The sequence below is a fragment of the Hydractinia symbiolongicarpus genome, chromosome 3 (assembly GCF_029227915.1).
Source record: "Hydractinia symbiolongicarpus strain clone_291-10 chromosome 3, HSymV2.1, whole genome shotgun sequence".
Classification (NCBI taxonomy): Eukaryota; Metazoa; Cnidaria; class Hydrozoa; order Anthoathecata; family Hydractiniidae; genus Hydractinia; species Hydractinia symbiolongicarpus.
The window spans coordinates 26,586,906-26,605,996 of NC_079877.1; the positions used below are offsets into that span (position 1 = coordinate 26,586,906).

Consider the following 19,091-nt stretch of genomic DNA (forward strand, 5'->3'; position numbering starts at 1 on the left):
TCCGACAAAGATGAATTGTTAGTACCTACCTGGTTATTTAAAGAAAACCTTCTAAAGTATGCGAATTCAGCTATGTTATTGTGTCGGAAACGAAATTATGTCTCACAAATTCCTATACAGACGGCACAGGTGGGTATAGCGAGTAGTGTCTGTTTTTAACTGTAGTGTACATATTTCTTGAAACCTCTTTTAACTTTAGTTGAGATAAATTTAATAGCCCGTCTAGGGTAATACAGAAAGCCAGCATCTTCATTGTCAGATTGTCGTGAAAGTTTAAAAACTAATTAAAACAAAAGTTTACCCGTTGTAAAAATATGAAAGACTGTTGTTACATTGCTTGCAGAAATATATATGTTACAGGAAGTGTGATAAGGCATTTTTAGTGATTAGTGCGATTAGGCATTGTTACCGGTTATTATGCATAATAACACTAACCCTAACCCTTTGGTCGCCTTCATCCTAAGTAGCCGTAGCTAAGCATATACCTTACATTTTACATAGTGGTTTCCAATCAGCTAACTACCTACCTATAATTACCTCATACCTTGGAGGTTGGTCATAAGGAAAATATGTGTAGTAATATCTAGCGGTGTGTCATCTATTTTCTAACAAATACTTCAGTCTATGCTTACTGACCCTGCAGTCACTAGATGACCATTTACAACCATTAAACTTTAAAAGTTTAATAACTGAAAGTTGTTCTTACTTGAAGCGTTTTAATAAAGGTAATCTACCATAGAGAGGACTAGCAGCACCATTTTAGCACGTTATTTAGAAGTTTAATGTTAGTATAAAAAGCAGAGGGTGAGGAAACAGAACGTTACACATTTTTGCCTTTTTTCCTATGAAACAAATAATTCTTTGTGAGAAAGTGACCAGGACTATTGAGTCAAACGAAAAACAGGCTAAAATTTGTCCCTGCAAGCACTTTACTTGTGCCCAGACTGCGCTATATGAGAGTCGGTATAAATAGTACACAATGACAATAACACCAAAACTCATCCTTGTTGTTATCCTTTAAAATGTTCAAATTCCGTTCTCGTCCCCAGGTTCGCTTAATTACTGAGCCGTTAGTACGAAGCGTCATGGTCATCGTAAAGCTCTGGGAATGAGCCTGTTTGCTTGTCAGAAGGTGTGAAAATAATTTAAAAATATATAATTTTTGTTCACAAACACAATGTGAGCTTAATGTAAACAGTTTTTTATGAATAGGTGATGAAGCGGAAACAAAAAGTGTCAATAATGTTTGTTTTTCTTGATGTCTTACAAAAATAAAAAATATTGTGTAGTTGGTTCACCGTTCTTAGAACTTTGTTGAGTGAAAACTGGAGTGAAAAAATAATAATAATAATAATAATTATAATAATAAGTAGATATACAATAGGTAAACATAGGCTATTGAGATTTATTAACCCGAGGTGATTTATATTCAACGACGCGCAGCGGAGTTGAATATAATATCACCGAGGGTTAATAAATCCAATAACCTATGTTTACCTATTGTATATATGTTTTATTATATACGCAAAAGAGATTGTTATAATTAATATTACTTATTTTGTTTTGTGTTTGTTTTGTTTTCGTTTCATTTTATAGTGTAGATCAAAACATTTTTTTGTTTTGATGTTTTTGTAAAAAGAATTTTCTCGACAAAAAAGTTCCCGCCATTTCACGTGTTTGGAAATCGACCAATCAGAAAACGGACCACTAAGAAACAACCAATCACAGTTAATTACGATAAAAATTAATGAGGCGGAAAGGATAAAATCAAAACATGCGTTTACGAATGTTTTGTCAAAACTATTGTTACGTCACAAGCATTGAATAATACGGGTGGAATACGATTATTTATTCAATGGCTGTTTTTGCTTACGGGTATATAATAATAAGTAGATATACAATAGGTAAACATAGGTTATTGAGATTTATTAATCCGAGGTGATTTATATTCAACGACGCGCAGCGGAGTTGAATATAATATCACCGAGGGTTAATAAATCCAATAACCTATGTTTACCTATTGTATATATGTTTTATTATATACCCAAAAGAGATTTCTTTGTTTTGATGTTTTTGTAAAAAGAATTTTCTCGACAAAAAAGTTCCCGCCATTTCACGTGTTTGAAAATCGACCAATCAGAAAACGGACCACTAAGAAACAACCAATCACAGTTAATTACGATAAAAATTAATGAGGCGGAAAGGATAAAATCAAAACATGCGTTTACGAATGTTTTGTCAAAACTATTGTTACGTCACAAGCATTGAATAATACGGGTGGAATACGATTATTTATTCAATGGCTGTTTTTGCTTACGGGTATATAATAATAATACTAATTCATGCTCGATAGTAACCATTCAAATGTCATATAACTTATAAAGCAGTCGCATGGGAACTTACTTTAACACTTTTCTTTTCTATTCCTTGAATACACGGTAGTTCATCGTAGTAATGTTGATACAACGTTGCAGCAACTTTACTTTAACGATACTGTATTACTGGAAACAGTATGATTTATAGTTTTTTTATTGCAGATAAAAATGAATTTAAAGAGATTGTTCATGTCTGGAAACACAACACCATTACCTTGGAGGCTTCTTACTGCTCTACTACTAGTCATGGTAACAAATTTCTATGTTATTCTATTATACCGAAATTGCTAATTTGTATTAATAAATGTTTGCAAGAGGTAAGACTGAAGAAAACTTTTAGTAATATGTGCAAAGAAATTTCATATTACTAGTCGTTAGCACGTGGAAAAATCCACGAGTTCGCTAAGCTACCATTTTACGTGACGGACGGACGGACGGACGGACGGACGGACGGACGGACGGACGGACGGACGGACGGACGGACGGACGGACGGACGGACGTGTGTTAAAATTTATTTTACAAAATGAAAAATGCACTGACATATTGCATGTTGTCAAATACCGATAAACCCGCTATATGTATTATTTCGTGACAAAATCAAAATTGTCTCCAACAACTTATGACATTAAGTGGTTGTCGGGAGACACAGAAAACAGAGAAACTTCGTACATGGCATATATAATGCCTTGTAGTAGCGTAATTCGATCCACGGCAGCCAGATTTACGACGCGCGAACGAGTGTAGTGGGTTTGATTTTTTGGGCGCGCTATTCTTTTAACTTTAACTATACTATCTCGTGAAAACCCATTGGCATATGTAGGACATTTCTATAACATTTTAGGTATTTGATACTATGAATATGACAATGATATTTTCATTCCTACCTAAACTGGTGAAGGTGAGTTTAATTAAAGTTTAATAATTGCATTATTTACTTCTCCATTTTTTATTAAAATAAAACGAGGCCTTTTTTTTTAAAACTTGGTGAGCATATTGGTAATTCGCATGCTCTTGCAGTGAATAATTTTAACTCATTTGTACGTACCTACAATGCTACTCTTGAGGCACGACAGCTAACTTCAGAACCATAAGTAATTGCATATGGGCTAACTTTATCACATTCACGCATTATTAACTTGTCAATAATCACTTGTAACTATTTTAGGAGAACGTAGGACTTTGGTTAATTAGACGAGTCCAAATTCTTGAGATGTGCTAACTGCAGCAGACGTCAGCATGACAATTTTCTACCGATTTCTTGGCCCTCGCGGGCCCAACGTGAATTATTTTCTGGAGCAAGCGTGCTAGAAAATGTGATTAGGACATTTTAATCCCTGTGTGCCTATCCTAAGTATGTGTAAAATTAGCAACTTCCAAGTTGCGGAGTATTCTCCATGTGAATCCATTGTCCTTATTCGTAAAATGAATAAAAAACTGCCTTTGAGTCAATATCCTCTCTAACATTGTAACAGCAATGTGCTGTCACAAATCAGCTAGCTCGTTCTACGAAAAAGAATAATTAGATTAGATTCTCACCTCATAGGAAGTTCAGACTTGTTTAATTAGTTGTTTTGCTTCTTATTTATTCGAATTCAAAAAGTTCTTGTTAAAATTAGAAGAAACCTTGTAGGCAGCGCTGGTGCGTCCACCAGGCAATGCAGACAAAATGTTTTCAGGATACCTAGTCATTGAAACAAAAACAACGCACGTCAGCACCGCCTTCGTACTTTTTTTACGATAGAAAAAAGTTAAATCAAATACGGCCTTGCGGATTGTATGAAAAAAACGATAATTAGTCGTGTCTTTTGATTGCTATGAATATGCTATAATTAATAAAACGTGCTTAATTTTTCATTGTTATTTATTTAGTCTTTTGGAACATCAGAAGCTGATACAGGTAAGCCTCATAAACTGTTTTAAGAAAGCATCAACTCTATTTACAAACAATTTAGTAAGGGAGCAGATTTAAAGAGAAACTGCATTTGAAAAGATCAAAAGAAAAGAGTATGATGCATTTTCGAAATACTTATAGGAAATTATCTATTCCACAAAACTTGATCGCAAACATTGTTAGATTGGCCGAATTTAAACGCGCCAAAGTACTATTTCTTGGTCATGTATTTCTCTTTTAGATGCCTTATATTCTAGCTGTGTGCTTAGAATTGACTTTATCATATTGCAAAGGTTCATCTGTTTTAATAACTAAAGTATTCCATGCTATTTAGACATCCTAAAAAAAAACGGACATTTCAAGTTAGCGGACACATTGTTCATACACCGATGGTGCCGCTAATTGGAGAATAAACTGTAGTCTTTTTTATTGATATGCCGATTCCGTCTGGGTGCTATTATATTGTCCACAATTTTTTACAACACAATGAAACATCGCCTAAACCTATATTCTGTGTTTTATAAAATGTTTATTTACATTTTTAATTGGGTAGAACACCTTGATTATTGATCTGCTGAGAATTTCACTGTGTTCTAATTTAAATTTAACGTGACAGGTTTAAAACTTCAGGTAATGTAATCATCGTTATAGATTTGCGTACAGGCAAAGTCACGAGCAATTAAAATTTATGATAAGAAGCACAATAAATTTTAAAAAGTTTCTGTAAGGGAATTCTTCCACAGGTTTCATGAACTAGTTTAGTATAACTGTGTAATTTTTGATGAAACCCAAAGATTTGTCTTATTTGCAAACTCTTTCAATGAAAATTAAGAGACATATATTTAAGGAACACATAGCTATAAATCTATTCAACTTTTTCTGGTAAAATTGTTTAGTAAAAACTTGTAGGAAATAGATTGCCTAAATACTGACTTTAAAATTGTGTAGGAGAAACGTCTGAATTAAATCTTCTTAGACATTATTTTCCCTTTATATAAAAAGTTAAAGAAAGGACGATGCAACTAAATTTATAAAGTCGTATTATTTTTGCTCATCAAAGATTTGAAGTTTCCACTTGCAACTTCTTGCAATTTAAAAGCATTCCATAGAAATAATTATGACTGATGTGTAATCATTATCTTCTTATTTTTTTTGCTAGGCTATTATGCAGGTATCATTGCATCTTCTATGGGTATCGGACAAACAATCTTCAGGTATTCCTCCTTAATATGTCTTTTTATTAGTCACTACTAAATACGTTTCGTGCATATTGATAAACGAGGTAGACACTAAGTCATATTTATTGTATGACAATCTTTAATGGAAAGTATTAGACGACTGGCAAACAAAGCAACCTAATATATTAAGTCCTAAGTCCACTGGGAAAATTTACAGCACAGATAATCCGCGTGTATCACATCAAAGCGCCTTTAAAATATCTTAGGGGAATTTAGAGTTTTCCCCTTTGTCTTCAAAGATTTTAGTTCATTGTCAGATATTTAATCCGCGCATTTGCGAACTTTGCTTACCTTAAAAGTACTAGTTTTCGCACGGTGCAGAGTACAACATGATATATTTTTCGAGTTATATTATTTCTTAAGGCAAGAATTAGGCTCTTCGACGGTGTTTTGCTAAAAATAGACGAAATAGAGACACCCGAAATATGTATGATGGGTGAAACCGTGGGTATTCCACGGGGTAGAGACCAATCATAATAGTCGAGTACATACTTTATCTTGCAGTTTAATCTGGGGAAGCATTGCAGATGGTAAAGGGAAAAAAACGACCTTAATCGCTTCAACAGCATCAATGATGATTGCTACACTTGCATTTGGATTTAGTCGTAGCTTTACTTGGGCAGTTACTACGCGATTTATTGTGGGAGCATCTTTAGGTTAGCATGTACATTTAATGAAGCAAATTAATTGTCACATGTCTGTTCGCACAATGCACGATGTTTACATGCTATTATGCCTTTTTTAAACTCGTGGCAAAACGTTCTTGTTTTCTGTTTTTATCTATGCTTGCACTACCATGAATGTACTTTATGTCAAAATCTTTTATCCATTTGTTTTTTAACATTCTATTCACAGATAAGAAGTCACGATTTTTTCTAACGATTTTTATTATTTCTCTATCATGGAGGTTTTTATTTTTTTATTTTTGTTATTTCCATTCTTCTGTGTTGAAGAGAAAGTTTTCTTAACATCATTATGATTGAGAATAGTATTAAAGTTAAAAATTTCCTTATTGCGTAGTATTTAGTACAGAAGGGAAAACATAATTCTATATTTTACATAAAACACGTACATCGTTATTGCAAAACAAGGAATTTTACTATTGCCCATGATACTTGTTGGGGAATATAAGTTGCAGTGACCATGTCGTTATCTCAACGAATAATATTTCTGTACAGGGAGGATAATGTATACCTTAGACATAAATTATTTTTTAAATTAGGCTATTTGAATAGGTTTATCGATAGACTTTTGGCAAAAACAGTTACAGCCGTTGCTTAACAATATTTCATGATAAAGGGTTTTGTGTGATAGAAATGAATGTAAAGAGAACAATGCAGATTTTAAAATCGTTTATATTGTAGAGAATCTTAGAGGTTAAAAACTCACGACCATACTGCTCTTTGTTTTTCTTCATTACGGGACGGTAAGAAGAAATAGGACTGGCGCACAGTTATCACAATTTTCTCACAGTTATCACAATTTTCTCACAGTTATCACAATTTTCTATAACGATGTCTGCGAAACACTCGTCACCATCTATGATCTGCAATGTATAAAACTTTAGGTTACATTTCTAATTGAGCAGAAAAACTTATGTAATGAAAATAAATCAATTTTATTAACGAGAAATATAATTGGATGTTAATTTAAATTTACCGGGACGGCTTAAAACAACAGCGAAGCGCATCACACTGTCTAGAAAAGATAATGCATTATAATTTTACTAGCAGAAAAAGGCCTAACGACGGTTATTTCAGACAAGAAGAATTATATTGATAACTGTTATGACCACCTTAACAACGGTCCATACCTCAAAAGAAATTTAATGGAAATTATCAAGCGTTATACAAGGAACATCTTCATATGTCATAGTCAGACACTCCACCAACCCGATGCTATCGTCTTCCTAAGATGCATAAAATTCCGTTACACCCAATCATTTTGTGTACAGGATCTGCTTTGTATAATTTAACGAAATAATCTGTTTCAATTCTTAGCAAGTACATAAAGAATGATCACTGTAAAAGCTCAAAAGAGTTTTCGAAATGTATCAGTAATTACGGATTGAGGACTACGAGGGTATGGTATCATTTGATGTTATTTCATTGTGCACAAAAGTACCGATAAAGGACACAGTGCATATCATCAGAAAATTATTGCTAAATGATGATGGTGTGAGTATAGGTGGCCCAACTTCCTCTATGGATAGATAGGTACACAGGCTTATCAGACTGCAGCTTTATCAACTTCATGTCTAGCTCCCAGGGCTTGGAAAACATTTGCGGATGAGGTCTTCTTAATAATTATTAGAGCACGTCTAGACGCATTTCATGAAAATATAAAAATTTTCAGACAAGAACGATACCTTTCCTTTCTTAAACATTCTAGTGTCCTGCAACGGTGGTAACTACAGTATCATGATAATGCAAACTAACTAATATTGATCAATATCTCAACTACACATCTGACATCAAATGTCCTGCAAAAAAAGCGTAGTGTCCTTATTATTTGACAGATCAGTCAATGCAGTCGGTGGAGAAAATAACTGAAAGAAAAAAAGTTATGTCATATGAACAACGCCTTGTACTCGAGACAAAACAATAAAAAGGTTGAAAAGAAAATCAAAAACAGAACTGATGGAAACAATGGCAGGGAGGATGCAGAGGATGAACGAGCAGCTGCAGTATGTATACCATATATACCACAGACAAGTAACACACTTCTTCCGTTATCAAAAGATCATAAAATAAAGCTAGTGTTTCAATTTAAAAACACGCTACATAGCATACTGTCGCATCTGGAAGACAAAATATGTTTAGAGAAGCAATGTAATATTGTCTACGAACTTCCGTGTAATACTGTCTATGAATTATAGACTGAAAGTCCGGTTGGACAAAAAGAAAAGTGAAAGAAACTATAACTAGTATAGACAGAAATACTCATATCAATAGTATTTTTTATCAACTTCTAGAAATTTGGTTATCCGCACTTTGGAAAGCGAATATTTAAGAAAGTGCAGAATGGTTCGGGACAAACGCAACAAGAACCGAACTTTTAGGAAAAGGAACCAAACATAAAGCGAACGACTTTAATCAACCTAATTCTTTCATATAGGTCCGTAAATAGTTTACTTTAATTGCTGTGTTCCGATTCGTTGATTTCGATCCTCTAATTGTCTCCTTAACTAATAAATAGCCAAACATATATATGATCATTGTCCGTTGATGACAGATATAGCTGTCGAAGCGTCGCCTAAAATAAACCTGCTTTTTCTTTATTTTCTCACAAAATTGTTTGATTTTTTTTATATTTCCAATGATGTTTATATTTCTGCAGGTATTTCTCTAATTTCAAAATCAATAATTGCAGATGTTTGTGACGATACAAATATGGCGTTTGCCATGACAATCTTACTTTCGACAGTTTCGGTTGGTTTCATTATTGGACCAAGCTTAGCAGGTGCGTTCGTATGAAAATAAGTTTGTTAATTAGAAAGAATGGAAATGTAATTAGTACGTACATGTATTTTCTTTTATTTCTTCCGGTAGTAGTCAAAATTGCAATTTTAGTACTAAATTTTATGGTCATTTCATCATTATCGTACGGTCTCTTTTTTCTCAATAAAGTGATTATGTCAATGCACCATTACCACTTAGTGTATTTTCACATTAAGTATTTCATTATTTTTTAGGTTTTTTGGCATTCCCGGCTGAACAATATCCAGATACGTTTTCTCAAGGTTAGCAATTATATAGGCTACAAAACATCCAACTTCTGCCATAGCTTGTTTGTTCCAGTGAATTTACACACATGCATTATATTTGACTGATTTGAAGGAGTAAAATAAGATATGCTTAATGCTTTTTAAATTCACGGAATTAATATTCTTCTTGTAGATTCTGTTTTTGGAAGATTTGGTATTCTTCTCCCAAATTTAGTTCTAGCTATTGGTTTGGCTATTGGAATCATTCTCATTGTTTTATTTATCCCAAACAAAACCAGGTATAATTTACTGTACTGTTGGGATTAACTAATTTAAAATAGTTTCAATGACAGTAATATTAATGTAAAAGTAATATAATCTTTAGTAAAATATAGACTTCAATCAATGTTATTCAAACGAATTTATCTAGGACTAAAAATGGAGGCACGCCATTACTAAATTCTTCAACTCAGACGAAAGAGGATTTAATTACTCGCGCGGTTGAAAATGCTACAGGAGAAAAGAAAAGCTCACAATACGCCACCTTTAGTTTGCACTCAAAAGATAATGCTCAACAACGTGGCTGGAGGACATGGTTAACGAAGGTTAAAACATATAAACTGATAAAACTAATTTGGTAAGCATCTCGTTTTTTATATTTATATCCTTCGGGGTAAAGAGAATTCATATATCCTTTGTATCTCGGAGGTAGTACTGGTTTCAATTTGATTTAAAAATAAACTGACGGTTTAGTAGGTGAGGGACAATCGCTTCGCAGTTATATTGAAATTAACTAAGGTTATTTCAAAATATCGAAAGCACTTTGGTAACACACTTGTGTGATACATGCAAGATATTTTACTATTTATGCTTATTGATATCTTATTGATAAAAAGGAACTGCTAAGAGGTAACTTATTTTTAACCCCATTCACAGGTATAGTGGGGCTAAGGAAATCTGTGATGAAAGGCGGATAAAGCTCTACCAACACAAATTTTCATGTAATGGGTTGTAAATCATCAAATTTGGTGGACTTAATGTTCGTCACAGGAAAGCGGAACATCTGGCCTACGTTAGCATTTTTATTAAAAGTTTAGTTTTCAAGGAACTAAATTGATGCGCAATGTTGTTAAATCGTTTTACTTGCGTATTTTCTGATAGTAAAGATTCATGTTTACCACAACTTTGGATCAAAATGAAACTTTTTGCAGGACCGCACAATCCCAAAAACTGGAAAACAGACGTAAATATGCGTAACTTCAAAAAGATAATAATTCAAATATCGGTATAATGTCGCAAAACGTAATCCATTTTACTTCTTTATCCCCGGGCACTAATAAGGATAATACTCCTTAATTATTTTAATAACTGATTTTTAGGCTTTTATATCTATTTTGGAAAAATGTGATGGAACAATGTAATGTTTTCTATTTAATCAGGATTGGGCTTTTCTATATACCATATACACATAAAGGTGAGATATACGCGACTTAAAGGAGATCAACGTGTAAAAGTACTGCTTCTTACCTCGTTTTTAGCACTAAAGATTATGCACGAGTTAATGTGGTATATTTCACTATTGGTATGAACGCATTCGGGAATCATGAAATACTCCCATTGTTTGCTGCTAGTTCCACTGAATATCGTAAGTGACATTCAAACAAATTACTTTGTTGTTCTTAGTCTAGATCTTTCCTGAGATTAAACTGCAACACTTTTGTTTTTGGTAATATGTGCGCCCCAAAAAGTGGGCGATTGTTTTACAAGCATCTAAACAAAGTTGTTATTTACAAATGCAGACCTTTGTTTACACTTGGTTGCTTCAACTTTTAGATGGTATGGGCTTCTCTACGTCAAAAATCGGACTGACGCTTCTAATGGTGTCGGCGTGCTTCCTGCCATGTCAATTGTCGATCATACCCAAAGTAAGTTAAATGATTACGTGACTAAATATCCTGATATATGCTTAGGAATTCCTGACATGGCGAATGTAGATTGAAAATGTATCACACAAAACACTATTGACGCAATACCGTTTTACGTGCCCACTTTATTTATCGTGTATAAAGACTTTAAGAAATAAAGTACCAGAATTTTTACACCTTTTTTTTGAGCCAAAATTGTGAGAAACTGATTTTTGTAAAGGACATTATGCATAACATGGCGCGTTTGTGTAAGACTTACACACGAATTTGTGACATCATTTTTCAATTATATTAAAAACTTACTCGGCAAGGCAAAAAAATGGACGATTTGTTTTCGCTATTACATGGTAATAATAGGTTTTGGACCGTATTTTTATTTCCACCGATGTTGTATAGGTAAAAAATAATAATAAAAAATATATTACACTCGGAAGGCTTTACTGTTATAAAGGCTAAACTGGATTCGCAACAATCCCTGTTTCTTATTAAAATTGAGGCCTACTCCGGATACATAAACGCTTTGTTTGTTGCTTTTGCTGGTACAGGTTTACGCCCTAAAACTCTATTGTGTGATTAAAGGATACTTGCACTAAGCTCTTTAAAGGAATGTCTGTCACAGTACACCTGCTTTTAACAGTTTAACTTGGGGTCCAATGCAAATCACCTAGTTAGTTACAGTCTTATTATATAAGACTAGTTGTCTAGCCCGAACGGTTTAGGCGATAGTGTTTAAAGGTTATTTGTGACAAAAAGTTAAAACAAAATATAATCCACTTTGCAAACGTTAATACACACACACGGACAGACAGACCGACAGAGCATATTATTATATAAGACTAGTCGATGGTTCCGTGGCTGACATCTCTGTTCGTTGAGTTTTTGCATATCTTTTAAACTTGTATTTTTGAACTTCTTCTTTGTTATAATCATCCCAAAATGTAGTAAAACAGGGTTGGAGATTTCGTCAGACACCACAAGTAATTACACAGATTATTTTTATGCCATTCTCATGCATTTTGAACCTTTATTGTTTACAGCGGTCTGAGAAGGTAGAACTTTGATTAGATTCAATCTCTTAAACTGTAGAAATTACTGCTAACGTCAGCATGTGATTTGTTGTTTTTGTATAAAGCAGCTTTCCTGCAGCCTCTACGATTCAATGCAGTTTTTTAACTGACTGTCTGGACACATGTATTTGTGTAAATGCATTTGTAAGACGACGCAGCTTACTAATAATATTAATAAGCAGTAGTCTATATAAGACACGAAATTAAGTAAGTTTACTCAGTATTTCATCCGAATTCGGGCAGCGTACATTTTTCTCAACTGGTCACAAAAACTCACTTGTTCAACATGACCGTACAAGCATTCATGACAGTTCTGAGAGTTGTTGTTCTTTGGTCAGACTTGAGTTTTAACATTCATAAACGTATATGCGCTCTTAAGGTTAAGAAATTTACTCGTTATGTTAAAGTGAAATAATTATTCAAATATTGTTTAAACTTTTCTTTTTGTATGTGTAGATCATAAGACGTTATGGATCGAGAAAGGTAAGTGTACATAAATAATTAGCAAGATTTTCAAGAAGGTTACAAACATTTTAATCGCTTCTTTATTTAAAGGGCGTGCCAAACGAGCTGTTGATTTAAGACTTTAGTGACTTAAGTTACATAAAACTTTAGAGTTTTGTTACATATAACTGTAAACAACAAAAAAGTACATTACAAAAATTTGATAAACAAAATTTACTTTATCTATTTTGACTTAGTCTGCTGATAAATTTAGCATTTTTAACATACACTGTTGTTATTTTCACTTTCTCATCAAAGCAATATTTCCATTTTAATGTTATGCATTATGTGTCGCAAAGACCAACCTGTGTTACCGTCAAAAAGAATACTGAAAAACATTGAAAGATAGTAAATTTATTTGTAAAAAATAACTTCAAAAAATTGCCAAATGATAAAGAAGCAATTTTCAGTATCTCGTTGTCTATATTCTTGCAGTTAAGTTGGACTAACTTCTTACACGATCTTTTGAAGATGCACAATGGTATTCCGAATGTGCGTGGATTGAGAATAACATTAATCTTATTTGAGCCGCTTTGTAGCCTTTATAAAATAGAATGTTCATGCTTAATATTTCCGAAGGAATAAATCTTTTGATATTTTCAATGTTTAGGCGGAATCCGCCGCCTCACCTTGACTGGATAGGGTGAACACCTTCATTCAGTTAAATTATTGGTATCTTTATGTTTTATGCTCTCTTCGCATGTAACTATTTGTTATCTTGAAGTTCAACGTTCCCTTTCGATGTCACTATATAATATTGTTATGTTTAAGACCCTCATCGGATGTAATCTTTTGTTAGCATTTGTATGTCCATGGACACCTATTTTGGTTAATATTATTTCCAACAGGTATGTTGATTATATAGAACTGGTTTCGTACTTTATCTTACGTATTTTTAACGTGATATCATTTCAACTTCAATTACATAGATATAATTATTTGCTTTAATTAGAGATACTTTTGCAAGAACAAAAACTCGCGACATTTTCCGCAATGTCTGAAATTGGAAGCCTTCCAAACATGGATGGGCGACATGTTTTACTTCTACTAATTTTTATATTTTCACGGGAACTTATTCTTTAAAATAGAAGGCTGTTTTTGCTGAGACAGGGTAACAAAAGGTTGTAACCTGTATTCTCGTATCAGTTAGAGTTGCGGATAACCAAAGCGCTGTATTGCTGTACACGCTTTATTGTGCGCACATACCGTACACCTTGTCTAAGCGCTTAACCAGACGTCCATCTTTAGGAAGACTTTATTGCTGCAAGCGGTCTACTTAAAGGTTGATTAAAGTGAGACCGCTACTGCTGATGTGCGTTTGAGCCTTGGAAATGATGCGATAGAAATTATCGATCTTGTTGAGAAATAGGTAAAAAGAAACCAAAATAAACTATACATCTTGTTAAAAAGACGTATTTTTGCACTTCTTGTCTAATTGGCGCCATTATAAATGTCAAGAAAAGTATAAAAATAATACCAAATCTAAATATTTAATCTAGCCCAGTGATTGAGTTATTTCGCGTAAGCAGTCAAAGCAAATTCAGTGAAAAACACGGTCCTGCCGTGATTCTGAAAGGTACGTGTTAAGGTGCGTATGACCAAAACAACGTCCGTAAATATCGGCTTTTCTGGGATCTTCCAAAACAAATTCAGCGCGCAACTATTATGAAAAAGTAAGGCTAATATTAAATACAACAGTCAGTGGCCCGTAGATAAATTCACGCGTTTGCCTGTCTTTCATATACCAGATTTTGTGTGTTTACTTAGCACATTACTACTTCTGGTACCACCTTGTGAAGAAGACAAAGCGTTAAGATTCTGGAGTAAGCCGGTAATCAGGCGTTGAATGCTAGGCTAAACGCTGAAATACAGGTAAACCGTGCCGTATATTCAGATGAACAGCCGTAGCAAAGGTATACATTATATTATAAATTTCAGAGCAGCGTCCACAGTGTTTTAGCGTTTCGGGTGTAATGCCTTTTTCCAAAAAATAACTGTCCCGCAAATTTAGCTAAAATAAAAAGACAGTGTACAACCTATTTTCCCGGCATAACAAAAATAGTTGACCAACGTTTTTTAATTTGGCAGAATAAGTTCCTGTGAAAGTTAAAAAATCGTTCACCAGTGCTAAGCGCTTAGTACAGGTAAACCATGTTGCACATGCGTATAGGCGTAATAGCCTTTTCAGAAAAACTTGATTGCATTTTCAGTTTAAATAAAAACACAGAAAACATCCTGTCGTTACCCGTCCTGCTAAAATGATCAAGTTTTTTTGACAGTATGAAAAGGCGTAGGTATGTAACTACATTAAGCATAAGGATTATTTTGGGGAATTTCGTTGTATCTAAAATGCATTTGTTTACTTTCACCTTTTAGCTAAATGTAGCTAAAAATAGCCACAACCCCAACATAGGTGTTATACCAAAGCTTTAATAATATAATAAATAAGACTAGTCAGCTGGCTTTGGAATGCACCCTTAAAATCTTCGTTCGTATCCAAAATTAGTGCGTTATAGACTTGTACATTGTTAGAGAACGTGACAATATATTTATCCTAACATCTAAAAGCATGCAGAAAAAAAATATTACAAAAATTTAAAGACCCCCTTAAAAGACCGTTTTCCACTTATATTGATGATGTTAGAAATACACTTATATTAATGATCTTTCTATTTGTAGAACTGCTGCGTGGATGGCTGTGGTAGTTGTTTCATTTTTGCAAAGATTATGTATGGCAACTGTCTTTGTTTCAATTAATATTCTACTTAATAATTCAGTTTCACCAGATCTTTTGGGATCAGCAAATGGCTTTTCAATGATTTTCCTATCACTCGGAAGGTAACTGCTGCATTAATATATTGTATGAAATTGACAATGTAGCTAGGTTGTTCATTCGTTCGTTGTTTCTTTATTTTTTCGTTATTTTTTTTTAAAGAATACTGTAATGGTTCTGAAAGATATTTAGTATATTTATTGCTTCTGGGTTTTGCTACAAAATTATTTATTGAATATAAAAGCAAATTGAATTATCTGTAAGATAATATATCGTATTTTAGTCCAGGTAGCCTCTCCGTTTTTTTGTTTAATTTAATTTTTTTGTTGTGTGATAATTCTCAGTCAATTCAGCATTATCATAGCATCAATGCTATGCTACATTCTTTCAAAAAAGCGCTTTTATTTTTTATTAAAAAAATTTGTAAAAAAATTCTTTTTGCTTTGTCTTTTTTACGCGAACCCGTCTTATTTACATAATCAAAATCTACATAAAATGTGGCAAATCAATTCGCAGCAGGTATTGATGAGCACCGGTATAAAGTTTTATCAAAATTCTCTATCGTGATTAAGAGTTTCGGTCGTCGTAGTGAAAAACGAAAATGGAGATTTATGGCTACCTAGAAAAAATCTAAATTTCATATTAATTTTATCCTATAGACAATTAAAATTGCTTTTATATTTAATGAGCAATCTTGTAAAAAATAATTTTTCTTGTTTAGAATGATTGCACCACTTATCGTCGGCAGCACGTATTCTTGGTCACTGAAAAACATTCTTGACGTTTCGTCTAATTATAATCCAATAGGATTTCCATTCGATCAGCATTTTTCATTTTATGTTTTGTCTATGATGGCAATATTTAATAGTTTCTTGGCTTCAAAAATCTCACCTACATTGGACAAAAAGAAGATAATGTCATCTGTAATACCGCTGAACAGGGATGCAGTACGAAATGCTCCAGAAAGTACACTATAAGGTCATGATGATAGTGCAAACTTCGCTTTTCATTACTGGTACTTTAACAATAAGAATTCTCGTTTGCCAAGCATTGATCATTAAAAACAAAGCACCAATTTGGATTAATCCTTTTCGTGCTAGGGAAGGGGTAGAAGGGGAGAGGGGCTGGGTTAACTTGGTCTCCCTCTCTTTTTTAATAACTTTTTATGTGTTAATAGTTACTTTAAATTTTGTGACTTCTCCTAACTTTTATTTAGATTTGCTTTCTTAGAATGTTTTTTTGATTTAGGTCGAAGTGTTGCCATGTTAACACTTTTTTATGTTAAGTAAAATTCTTAAAAAAAAATTATTAATAAAAAATGTTTTTACATGTTTTTAAAAGCTTTATGTGACTTCTTAGTTTATATTGTTATATTTTTTGTGTTTCTATTATTATTGTTACCAAACTCATCGCATTCAAAACCGGTAACAAAATTTAAAGTTAGTGCTTCTTTTTTAACATGTCACTGGCCTTGATGACGTCATCACCAAATATGCTGACGTCATCCACATTTTATTAGGAAATTGTTTATTATTACCTGGACAACACTTGTGGTAAGTTTTAAGTCCAACGGACAACAATTGTAGAAATCACCCCCCCCCCCCCCCCCCTTGAGGAGCCCCTAAAAGGCCCAGCAGGAATAGGGTTAAGAGCAGTTGTGTTTTTTATACACACGCAACTTATTTTTCGGCGCCTAGTTTTAGCGCACGCTTAATTATTATGCTTTTGGGTAATATATATGAGTAACACCCAAATGTTTTGGACAAATTTAAATATAGGTGTTTATGAAACGTCTTTGTAAACAGATCGTTGTACATGTCTCTTTACTTTAAAATTTATTCTTTCTTTTTTCCCCTTTCGCGCGATCTTGTTCCCCACTAGTTGTGAAAAGAATTTCTTTACGCATTCAAATACTGGAAATATAACTATTTTTACACGTCCAATTATTCGCGCAGAATTTGATGAGTGCGATAAAAAAGAAATAATGGTACTTTTAAATTGGAATTTCTATTTATTAGTGAGTTTATTGCTATGCAAAAACCTTTTTAAAAAATATGGGAATAATTTTTTTTTAAAAAAGACCATATCGGAATGAAAAATCAACTGCAATATACCCTTTATTTGTTAAGTGGTAGACATATTTATTAACATATAAATAATATATATGAAATTTTGGCGATTGTGTGACTAAGTTATTGGTGAATAACAATTCGCAACTACGATTGCTTATAAAAACAATGAGATAATTTTAAGTAGTCCAACCTTGGGAAACAAAGTGCAAGATTTAGCAAAGTTTGTCAGCAAAGAAATGCAGAAGCAGCCATTAATATTAATGTGAAAGTAACAGATTGCAAAAAAGCTAAATTAATAGTGAAATCGACAATGCAGAAGCCTTGCCATAAAACTTTTGTAACCTTAATGGAATACAAACTTCGGTGTTAAAAAAGATGTTAAAAAAGATTCATTTGAGAATTTTTGTAGAACTGAAAATGGAAGTCCACCATTACGGAAATCTTTAACTCAAACACAAGAGAATTAGATTCCCTTCGCGGTAAAAAATGCAACAGGACAAAAGAAAAGCTCAAAATATGATGTTCAACAACGTGGCTGGAGGACATAGTTAGCGAAGACTAAAACATATAAGCTAATAAAACTAATTTGGTAAGAATCTCATTTTTTATATTTATATCCTTCGGGGTCAAGATAAATCATATCTCTTTGTATGTCAAGGTAATACTGGTTTCAAATTAGAAATAGATTTAAAAACAAAATAACTCTTTAATAATGTAAGGAACAATCGCCTCGTAGTTTCATTAAAATTGACTGAGGCTATTTCAAAATATCGAAAGGACTTTGGTAACACACGTGTGCGACATAAGATATTTTACGATTTATACTTATCTTATTGATAGAAAACTTTTTAATAGGTAACTTATTTTTAACCCTATTCATACTGGGCATGGTGAGGCAAAAGAAGTCTGTGGTGAAAGGTAAAAAAATTTTTACCAGCATAAATTTTTATGTGTTGAGTTGCGAATCATAAAATTTGGTAGGATTGATGTTCGTCACATGACAGCTAAACATCTGGTCGACGTCAGCAATTTTATTAGCAGTTCAGTTTGCAAAGAACTAAATTGATACGCCTTTCTTGAAAATCGTTTTATTTGTGCATACTTGCTAAAAAAAATTCGTATTACTAAAACCTTTGATCAAAATAAAACCTTTTGCAGGACCGTGAAATGTGATACAACATTATATTCTCATTTGATAAATTTGGGCTTTTTTATACCGGATACACAAAAAGGTGAAATATAGGCAATTCAAAGTAGACCAACGTGTAAAAGTACTGCGTCTTACCTCGTTTTTAGCACCAAACAGTATGCGCAGGTTAATTTGCTACATTTTACTATTCGTATGAACGCACTTGGAAATCATGAAATACTCCCAATGTTTCGTAAGTAACATTGGAACAAATTACTTTGCTGTTCTTAGTCTAGATCTTTCCTGAAAATTAACTACAATTAATTTTGCTTATGGTAATATGTTTGCACCAGAAATCAGTCTATTGTTTTACAAGCATCTAATTAAAGTTGTTATTAAGAAAATCGCGA

The 19,091-nt window shown here is 33.1% G+C and overlaps 1 protein-coding gene across 3 annotated transcripts; it reads left to right on the top strand.

Moving 5' to 3' along the window:
- The first annotated feature begins 2,049 nt into the window (after window positions 1–2,049).
- On the top strand, window positions 2,050–17,314 carry LOC130636530 (uncharacterized). Of its 3 annotated transcripts, XM_057446275.1 has the most exons (15): window positions 2,058–2,624; window positions 3,218–3,274; window positions 4,246–4,273; window positions 5,427–5,481; window positions 6,010–6,161; window positions 8,845–8,967; window positions 9,200–9,247; window positions 9,405–9,510; window positions 9,642–9,848; window positions 10,750–10,856; window positions 11,045–11,136; window positions 12,660–12,686; window positions 13,479–13,555; window positions 15,387–15,545; window positions 16,202–17,314. In XM_057446275.1, exons 1-15 carry the CDS (start codon window positions 2,544–2,546, stop codon window positions 16,455–16,457), a joined length of 1,575 nt encoding a protein of 524 aa, XP_057302258.1. In that variant the 5' UTR covers window positions 2,058–2,543; the 3' UTR covers window positions 16,458–17,314. The 3 variants fall into 3 exon arrangements, with proteins under 3 accessions (XP_057302260.1, XP_057302258.1, XP_057302259.1); XM_057446277.1 differs by lacking the exon at window positions 16,202–17,314 and having other exon boundaries at window positions 2,050–2,624; window positions 13,507–13,555; window positions 15,387–15,540; XM_057446276.1 differs by lacking the exon at window positions 3,218–3,274.
- The last annotated feature ends 1,777 nt before the right edge of the window (window positions 17,315–19,091 follow it).